We start from the raw sequence: 9,949 nt of genomic DNA on the forward strand, positions 1-9,949 counted from the left end.
CTTAAAGACATCAATGCCTTTACAACTGAAACATTCATATAGGATTTTTCACATCACAGCCTTAATTGATTTCAATCGTTACATCCTGGAAGAGACTATTGGTGGTTATTATAGATGCCTTCTCTGGAACTTATCTGGTTGAAGTCTCCACTATTTCTTCCCCCACCCCCTCCACAGGATAGTACAAAAATCTAGTGAATCATGGTGATTCACTCCTACACATACACCTCACTCCATCCAAGTTCAATTGTTCATAGAACTTAGGAGGACAGAGAAAATTTTTATTTGGCTAAACATGTTCTGCTGACCAGTTTGGTCATGGCCTCTTTTACATCTTTGTTTCTCAGGCTGTAGATCATGGGATTCAGCATGGGGATTACCGTGGTGTAAAATACAGCTACCATTTTCCCCTGCTCCACTGACTCCTCAGTGGGGCGCCTGAGATACATGAAGATGAGAGTCCCATAAAATATAATGACAGCTGTCAAGTGGGATCCGCAGGTGGAGAATGCTTTCTTCCTTCCTTCTGCAGAACGCATTCGGAGGATAGCAATGAGAATAAACAGATAAGAAATAATTATGACCGTCAGGGAGTATGTGAAGTTAATTCCAGCAAGTATGATCATTGTATACTCCTTTACATATGTTCCACCACAAGCCATTTTGATAAGTGGAGGATCTGCACAATAGAAGTGGTTGATTTCAATATTCCCACAGAAATACAACCCGTAAGTCCACAATGTTGCTGCCAAACTAGTGAGAAAACCATATATATATGGGAAAGAGATCAATCGGATACAGACAATTCTTGACATTTTACTGCCATAGAGCAAAGGGTTACCAATTGCCATGTAACGATCAAAGGCCATCACAGCCAGGATAAAGATTTCTACATGGACAAGGGCAATGAAGAAAAAGCATTGAACTAAACAGCTGGCATAGGAAATAGTTTTAGTCTCTGATAGCAAATTTTCCAGCATTTTGGGAGTGACATTGGTAGAGAACCATACATCCACAAAAGACAGGTGGCTGAGGAAAAAGTACATGGGGCTACTGAGCTGAGGACTGACCTTAATCAGTATAATCATGGCCACATTTCCCACAATGGTGATTACATAAATGATTAGAAAGATGACAAAGAATATAACTTGTAATTCCCGGTGACTTGTCAATCCAAGAAGGATGAATTCAGTCACATCAGTGAAATTGAGCATTTTCTCAAATCTGGCCTTGATGTCGATCAATTGCTCTGTGTTGCCTAATGAGATAAATAGAGTTAATAAAGACACCAATAATTAATTCATCCTTCATTTCATTTTTGCCAAATATTGCCTTAGTTCCACTTGTTTGGGTTCATTAAAAGACTTTTGTTCCAGTATCTTCAACAATATTACTGAATCACAGTAAGAATGGCTAAAATATGGGATTAAAAATAAAAGCCTATTGGGGCAGCTAGATGGCACAGTGGATAGAGCACTGGCCCTGGAGTCAGGAGTACCTGAGTTCAAATCTGGCCTCAGACCCTTGACACTTACTAGCTGTGTGACCCTGGGCAAGTCACTTAATCCCAATTGCCTCACTAAAAAAAAAAATTAAAAAAATAAAAATAATAAAAGCCTATCACTGTATAAATGAAAATAATTGATAACTTATATAACTTTTAAAGATATTTATGGAAGGATATTAATCACCCTCAATTAGTAAACTGTCAATTGATGAAATACTCTATTGTTGAAATCTCATGATCTTTTCCTTTATAACTTTCTATATCTCATATTTCACTGAAAAAATACATTTTGCTTGTTCCTAGTGGTCCCAGAGGCAATTTCATTGAAATGGCTCAGATATTTCATAGAAAAAAGGCTTATGTTATTTTGTTAAATCCAATTATTTTGCTTGCTGGACTTTCTATATTTATTTAGATAAGTTAAGATACCCAAGCATTTCTTAGCACCTTATTATGTTCCTAGCACTGGACTAAAACCTAGGGATATAAAGAAAGCAAACAGACAGGTTCTACCCTCAATGAGCTTAAATTATAACAAGGGAGGAGATAGAATGTAATTAAGATATACAGAAAAAAAATATGGCATCAACCCTGAAAGTGGAAGGCATTGAAAGCTACAGGGATCAATAAAGACCCACCTCATATTTAAATGGCCCCCCAACCCAAAGGTATTCATTTATTTTTAAATAAGTAGATCAATAGTTAAGATAGTCCATCCAAGTCTTTGTCCCAGGACACCAACTTTTAGAAGACATATCCAATTCTTAGAATTTCAGGTCCAGTTAAAGCATGCTACTCCTTCTATATATTCTAGGTTTACCAGACAAAATTTTGAATGCTTTAAATGAATGAAGTATGTCTTTCACTCCATTTTTATCCTTAACATAGCACTGAGATACAGAACACAATATAGGGCACCAAGTGCAGACAATTATACTGGCTCTTTGATTATTGCAGGCTGTGTGTTGCTGAAATATGACTTATGGATTCAATTAAAGGGGAAATGGACAGCCTCCTTAACTAGCATTAGGGAAAAGTCTTACATTCATGTACATGCAATTAGTCTATGTCATGCACTATAGGTTGACTCCTCTTGCTTTCATAGTGGCCTGTTTTCTTCTTTTATATATCAATTTATCATAAAAAATAAAGTTTTCTTTAAAACCAGATCAGCCATGTCTATAGGACAGGGATTTAATTACAGCTAGATTAATAGATGGATAGATATTTTCATGGAAACAAAGATAGAAAAAGACAGTATACTATCTACAACTACCCAGGCAAAATGGAGTAAAACGAGATAATTATCAAAATAATTTTGACTGATATGTCTATCTATCTATCTTACTATTATCTATCTACATATGTGTATGTATGTATGCATGTATATATACAGATATACACATATACAGCCATTCCACTTTGAGATAGGACAAAATGCCAGGAAACAACTTGAACAGGATATCATATATATGCAGGCCTTTACCCAATTTTTTATTCCTCATATTTTAAGAGGTATTATAAATTGTGGTCATTATACAGTAGAGTAGGTAGGAATGGGTGAAGCACTTAGGTTTAGCAACACAAGACACCATCTGTCAAAATCTTCAAAACTAAATTTATAGTGACCAGACATATTAACCTTCATTGAAAACTGTCTTCTCTTGTCCTCACAAACAGATACTGATAACCATTCATAGAAGAGAATAACAGGATGAGAAGGACACTATTAAAAGTCAGGAAACCTGGGTTTCATATTTTTCAAGTGGGATTTACAACCGTAGAAACCTTTAAAGATCACAGAGTTCAAATCATTTTACAAATAAGGACACTGAGGCTCAGAGCAATGAAATGGCATATTCACTCCCTCGCCCTTGGAGCCTGGTATGGATTCCCTAATGACTAAGTCTTTAATTTGTTGTTATCATTGCTGTTAGTTTTATTTTAATGGTTTCTAAAAGTTGTCATAGAAAAAGCTAATATTCCTATAACACTGCTCAATTTATAGTACAATATCCTTTCCATCTATCATTTGACCCTCAAAGCAACCTTGAGAACTGGCTAAATAGACTAAAAACTATCCAATATAGAACGCTTTTTTGCTATAAAATTTCCTCAGAGAGGTTGAGTGATTTGTTCAGCCTCACATAAATTTGTTGTTGCTGTTCAGTCATTTTTGAGTCAGATATAGATCTTTGTGACCCCATTTGGCTTCTCTTGGCAAAGATAGAGGAATGATTTGCCACTTCCTTCTCCAGCTCATTTTATAGATGAGGAAACTAAGGCAAATAGGGTTTAGTGACTTGCTCAGGGTCACACAGTTAGTAATTATTTAAAGCCAGATTTTAAGTCAGGAAGATGAGTCCTCCTGACTCCAGTCCCCAGCATTCTATCCATTGTGGCACCCAACTACACCCTCCTTGCTGCTCACATAGGTAGCAAGTGGCAGAGCTAAGATTTGAAAGTGAGTCATAGGATCATAAGCCAGTAAATGTTGAGTTGCAAGGAATCACAAAGTTCACCTAATCCAACTTCCTCATTTTAAAATGAGGAAACTGAGTCCTGGAGTAGTTGGATCTTTCCCCAAGTCACATAGCTAGTAAATGATACAGATTGGATGTGAAGCAAGTTCTCTGACTCTAGACTCAGTGTTCTTTTCACTGTACTATAGAGAGCCAGGATGAATGTATAATCTAGGGTTATTTCCCCTGCTCCTCACTATGATTCTCTGCCTTTACTTTTTCATATGCACAATGAAAGATAGAGCTAAGTGATCTATAACATCCCTTCTAGATTAAGTAACATAGAGGTATGAAGTTGACAAAGCACTAAATAGATCATTTTTGAATGAATTGATTTCAGCATAGAGATAGAAAGGAAGAGATAACAAGTCTGATACTGCATTTCTAAGCAGGAACTTTCAATCCTACCTGTGGGTGAAGAATATTTTCAATTATTTCACACAAGTAATGTTTAAGTGATAAATAAGGAATTTGGAAGTATTTATAAATGAGAAATGAGGAGGAGTCTCCTTAAGACTTTTCCCCTAAGCATTTCTCCAGTACACCCAGGAAATGCAATTAAGACATCCCTTTTGGAGCCATCCTGGGGGAGATGATTATCACTCAAGTAATAGTTACTCAGTTTGTTTTTCAATGAGAGATTTAAAGGATTGTAGATTCCCCATCACCTTATTCAAGTAGTTAGTATGTGCGTGCGTGCGTGCGTGCGTGCGTGCGTGCGTGCATGCGTGTGTGTGTGTGTGTGTGTGTGTGTGTGTGTGTGTGTGTGTGTGTGTACTGGGAGTGTATACTTGGCTGAAATTATTTGATTTAAAGAAAACTGCTTTTAGTTTACCCCAGAGAATAATAAAAGCAGTAATGTCAGAACCACGTAGTCCCTCTGAACGGAAAAGATATGATTTACATCCAATCTATATCAGAAAAAAAATATCAGCGATGAGAGGGACCCTAGGCAACTGTGATATAGTGTGTATGTGTGGCGGGGAGAACTTAGTAGAGCCAGCTAAAGCTTGTGTGAAGTTAGAGTCTGCCTCTCACTAGTGCACAATATTGTTAAGGTTACTTTATTTCTCTACATTTAATTTCTGCATGTGTAAAATGAACAGTTTTTCTAAACTCTCTTCAAACTATATATCTATAAGCTTATGAATCTTCATAAAATGGGATGTTTCCCAGTCGCTTTGACCATGAGTCAATGTTCTTTCCAATCCCATCTTTGCTTTTAACAGTAAATGCAATCAGTGCAACTCCTTCTCACCTCTATCCCATAACTAAATAAGTCCCTCTATCTACATTGCTACCTCCCTAAGACCACAAAATTCCTACCTGTATCTCTCACTGATTGGTAAAAAACACAACTATTTTAGTTCATGATCAAGAGCCATAGCCCAAACGGCCACCCTCTTGGGCTCTGGAGGAAGGGGATTGGAAAAAGGGGATATTCATTAGAAATGGCATCTCCCTGATGACTCAAAGAAAAGAAATGTGTAGTGGAAGGAAAGTTGAATATTGATCACCATTACAATCTATTACCTGAGCTATGGAGGCAAATAATTTAGAAGGGATTGAGTGTGGGATGTGGAAATAATGCTATCTCATCCATTGTTTAAAAACATTGTGATTACAGTTCTTGAAGGAATACAGCAAGGTTGATAATGAGTGGGAATGAGGAGAGAAAGCATGTCAAGGATGGTGGAAAGCTTGGTCTCAGTTTCCTCACCTTCACAGGGAAGGTTCAATTTTATATCCTCTAAAGTCCCTTTGATCCTTGAAGACAGAGGGTTAACTATAATGGGATAGAGACTTGTTAGGTTTATAGGATGACTCAGAGTCATGTTTGAGTGAAGGTGGATATTCTAAATAATACTTTAAAAGACCAGTGATGGGGGCAGCTAGGTGGCACAGTGGATAAAGTGATGGCCCTGGATTCAGGAGGACCTGAGTTCAAACCTTACCTCAGACACTTGATACTTACTAGCTGTGTGACCCTGGGCAAGTCACTTAACCCTCATTGCTCAAAAAAAAAAAAAAAAAGACCAGTGAGGGCCTATACTCTCCCTTTAGAATATCCTCACTGACTTTCATGACTTTTGTTTAAAGTCACATATGAGTTGGATAGAGATTATTTCCTAAAAGATTTGGTGGTAGTCATAGGGGGCTACAGAGTAGGAAATCAGATTTCTATGGGACATCTAACTTGTGAAAGAGGTCTGAAGTGTATGTACAACATTTATACAGGACTCCCATAAACCAGGGCTTGAGTGTTTTCCAACAATTTATGACTTCACTATTGGGAGGCCTCTTTGTTCATTATTTTTACCAAGCTCTCAGGGAATGGTGTCTGAAGGACTTTCTATATAAGTAAAGTCATATCACCTTCTTTAAGGACAATAAACTGGTTTATAAGAACCCATCCTTCTTCTGCTTGATATTTTCCTATAGAGGGAGAGTAAAGGAATAAACAAATGCCAAGCAATCAGGTTTTGGATTATACTTTTTATAACTTCAACTGCAATAACAGCAAATGCATCTGTGGTATGATGACCGATATACTATTCCCCAGAAGTGATATGTTCTAGAAGTGAAATCCAGTCATTAGTCATTTATTTATTTTTCTCAGATGGACCTATGTATACTTGTTATGTTGCAAACTAGATAGGGTTAGGAGGTCTCAAGTTGCTTCCAACTCTAGGAAAATAGGAAATTATTTTCTTTTAAAAATCCAAAGACTCTTCAATCCACCTATAGAGAAAGAACTGATGGTATCTGAAAACAGATTGAAGTTTAATGGATCCACTGGGGTAAATGTTTACAAAGATCTGGATGAGAGTTGCACAGTATAGATAAACATATATGGGTAGCAATGTACATCATCTAAGAAAATAACAAATCAATGTCTTCAGATCCATTGGACAACAGGAGAATATTTTTGACATTTGAAAAAGAATAGGAAATTAGATTTTAAAGTGTTGTTTCTTTCCTGACACTTATATATGATAAAGATATGGATTAAGGTTGTGTTTCATCACTCATCTTGTCTTTCTGATGCCATCCAGTCAAGAATTAAATCCACTTTAGAATTCAGATATGAGGAAGATTTCAGAGCTATTATCTGCTGATCTACTGTGATAGAGAATTAGCAAGATCTAGGAAAGTGTAGACTTAGAATTATTTGAAGGACAATTATCTGTGCCTGGGTGTCAGTTCAGTTACATCCTAGCCACTGATCATGGGGAGTTGTACTTCCCTTTCTGAGCTTCCTGTTACACATCTACAAAATTAAGTCAATAATATTTACTTTACCCACCTAAGGGGTTTCTTAGGAGGAAAGTACCATATAAGCTCTTAGGATCTCGTAAATTTGAATCACTGCAGTAAAAATAAGGCAAGAATTATGTTGACAATAACAATTATGGATATTACATCATAACATATTTTATGTAAAAAGATATTTTATATACTCAATTATTAGGCATCATTATTGGTTATACATCCTAGAAAAATCTTTACGATATAGTATATGCTATTAATTATGCTGTGAATATCTAAATATGGTCAAAAATATGGCCCTTTGAATAAAATTGTTTCTTCTTTGGGAAAATAAAATTTGAATGTATTCATTTTGACTTATGGTGGGGTTCTGGAAATATAACCCAAGGTTACTATAGATAATGCCTGTTAAATTCTATGATAAGTGCTAATGGAGAAGTTGCCCAGTGAATAATAAAGTAGGGAAGTTATAGGGATTCACAGATTTCCATACTGGGAATAATTGAAGAGTTGAAATGGAAAACGTTAGAAAAGAAAAGTTGGGGGCGGCTGGGTGGCGCAGTGGATGAAGAGCCAGCCTTGGATTCAGGAGTGCCTGAGTTCAGATCCGGCCTCAGACACTTGACTTACTAGCTGTGTGACCCTGGGCAGGTCACTTGGCCCCCATTTCCCAGCAAAAAAAAAAAAAAAAAAAAAAAAAACAAAACAAAAAAAAAAAAAAAAGAAAAGTCTTTCCTCAACATTTAGTCATATTGCAATATAATTCATTTAAAAGTACTTGTTAGGGGCAGCTAGATGGCGCAGTGGATAGAGCACCAGCCCTGTAGTCAGGAGTACCTGAGTTCAAATCTGGCCTCAGACACTTAACACTTACTAGCTGTGTGACCCTGGGCAAGTCACTTAACCCCAATTGCCTCACTAAAAAAAAAAAAAAAAAAAAAAAAAAAAGTACTTGTTCAGTGACTTTCTCTGAAGCCTCTGTTGTAGTGGGAAGTTTTCCACTGTCAAACTTGTATGTATGAAGACAGTACAACATAATCACATTGTTTTTTCCTTAATGCCAATGGCTTGTGAAAGTTGAGGAATGACAGGTTTGTCTATCACTTTGTTGGACACATTCTGTTGATGGCTTTGCCCATTGCTTCTTTCACATCCTTGTTCCTAAGACTATAGATCATTGGGTTCAGCATGGGGATAACAGTGGTGTAAAACACGGCCACCATCTTCCCCTGTTCTACAGACTCTTCTGTGGGTGTCCGCAGATACATGAAGAATAGGGTTCCATAAAAGATGATCACAGCTGTCAAATGAGACCCACAGGTAGAAAAGGCCTTTCTCCTCCCTTCTGCAGATCGCATCCTAATGATGGCAATAAGAATGAATATATATGAGACAAAAATGACAGACAGAGAGTATGAGAAGTTAAGCCCTGCAAGTGTACGCATTGTATATTCCTTAATATGAGTCCCAGCACAGGCCATTTTGATGAGTGGTGGATCAGCACAATAGAAGTGGTTGATCTCAATGTTTCCACAGAAGTATAAGCCATATGTCCACAGAGTTGAGATCAGACTAATAAAAAACCCATAAAGGTAAGGGAAAGAAATAAGTCCCATACAGACATTTCTTGACATCTTACTACCATAGAGCAAAGGATTTCCAATTGCCATATAACGATCAAAGGCCATCACTGCCAGGATGAAGACTTCCACATGGACCAAAAAGATGAAGAAAAAACATTGTACTAAACAACCTGCATAGGAAATTGTTTTAGTCTCAGATAACAAATTTTCCAACATTTTTGGAGTAACATTGGAGGAGAACCACACATCTGCAAAAGACAAGTGGCTGAGGAAAAAGTACATGGGGCTGCTGAGCTGGGGACTGATTCGGATTAATATAATCATGCCTACATTACCAATGAGGGTGATAATGTAGACCACTAAGAAAACAATGAAGAAGAGCACTTGTAATTCCCAACGACTGGTCAATCCCAAAAGAATGAATTCGGTCACATCAGTGAAATTAAGCATTTTCTCAGATCAGACCCAGAGGAAGATGCATAAATCTGTGCTTCCTGATAAGATAAAGAGAAGTCAATAATAATAATAATAATAATAAAGAAGCCATAAGTTTTACCATCTAGTATCTTTTTTTTCTAACACATTTTCTCTAAATTCCTTTCATATAGCTTTTTTTTTCCTCCACTACTGTTCACCCACAATCCCCCTTTTTTCATTTCCTGTCCTAAAATGCTCAGCAGCATCATAAGCTATTATGTGGAGCCTAGAGCACTCTTCAGTTCAGTCACACTGACTTCCTTTCTGTTTCCTGACCAATGCACTTCTTCTCTTGGTTCCAATTATTTCTAGCTGTCCTCCATGCTGGGCATGCTTTCCCTCTTCACCTTGGCCTTTTGGCTTCCTTTAAGGCACCATTAAAATCTCATTTTCTACAGCAGGTTTGTTCTAAGCCCACTTAATTCTAGAGCCTTCAGTCTGTTAATTATTTTCTCCTGAATATAGCTTGTTTATACATATTGGTTGGCCTATCGTCTTACTTAATAGATTGTGAGGTCCTTGAAAGAAGGAGCTGTCTTTTGTTTCTTTTGGTATCGCCAATCAACAACACATGCTTAGTACAGAGTCAG

At 37.0% G+C, this 9,949-nt stretch overlaps 2 protein-coding genes across 2 annotated transcripts; both read right to left on the minus strand.

The window, feature by feature from the left end:
* Positions 1 to 281: 281 nt before the first annotated feature.
* LOC122732345 (olfactory receptor 5M3) lies at positions 282 to 1,214 on the minus strand. The gene has a single exon (XM_043972409.1). The coding sequence runs from the start codon at positions 1,212 to 1,214 to the stop codon at positions 282 to 284; it is 933 nt and encodes a 310-aa protein (XP_043828344.1).
* Positions 1,215 to 8,399: 7,185 nt separating this feature from the next.
* On the minus strand, positions 8,400 to 9,332 carry LOC122732336 (olfactory receptor 5M3-like). The gene has a single exon (XM_043972399.1). The coding sequence runs from the start codon at positions 9,330 to 9,332 to the stop codon at positions 8,400 to 8,402; it is 933 nt and encodes a 310-aa protein (XP_043828334.1).
* Positions 9,333 to 9,949: the final 617 nt, after the last annotated feature.

This window comes from Dromiciops gliroides, chromosome 6 (assembly GCF_019393635.1).
Source record: "Dromiciops gliroides isolate mDroGli1 chromosome 6, mDroGli1.pri, whole genome shotgun sequence".
Taxonomy (NCBI): Eukaryota; Metazoa; Chordata; class Mammalia; order Microbiotheria; family Microbiotheriidae; genus Dromiciops; species Dromiciops gliroides.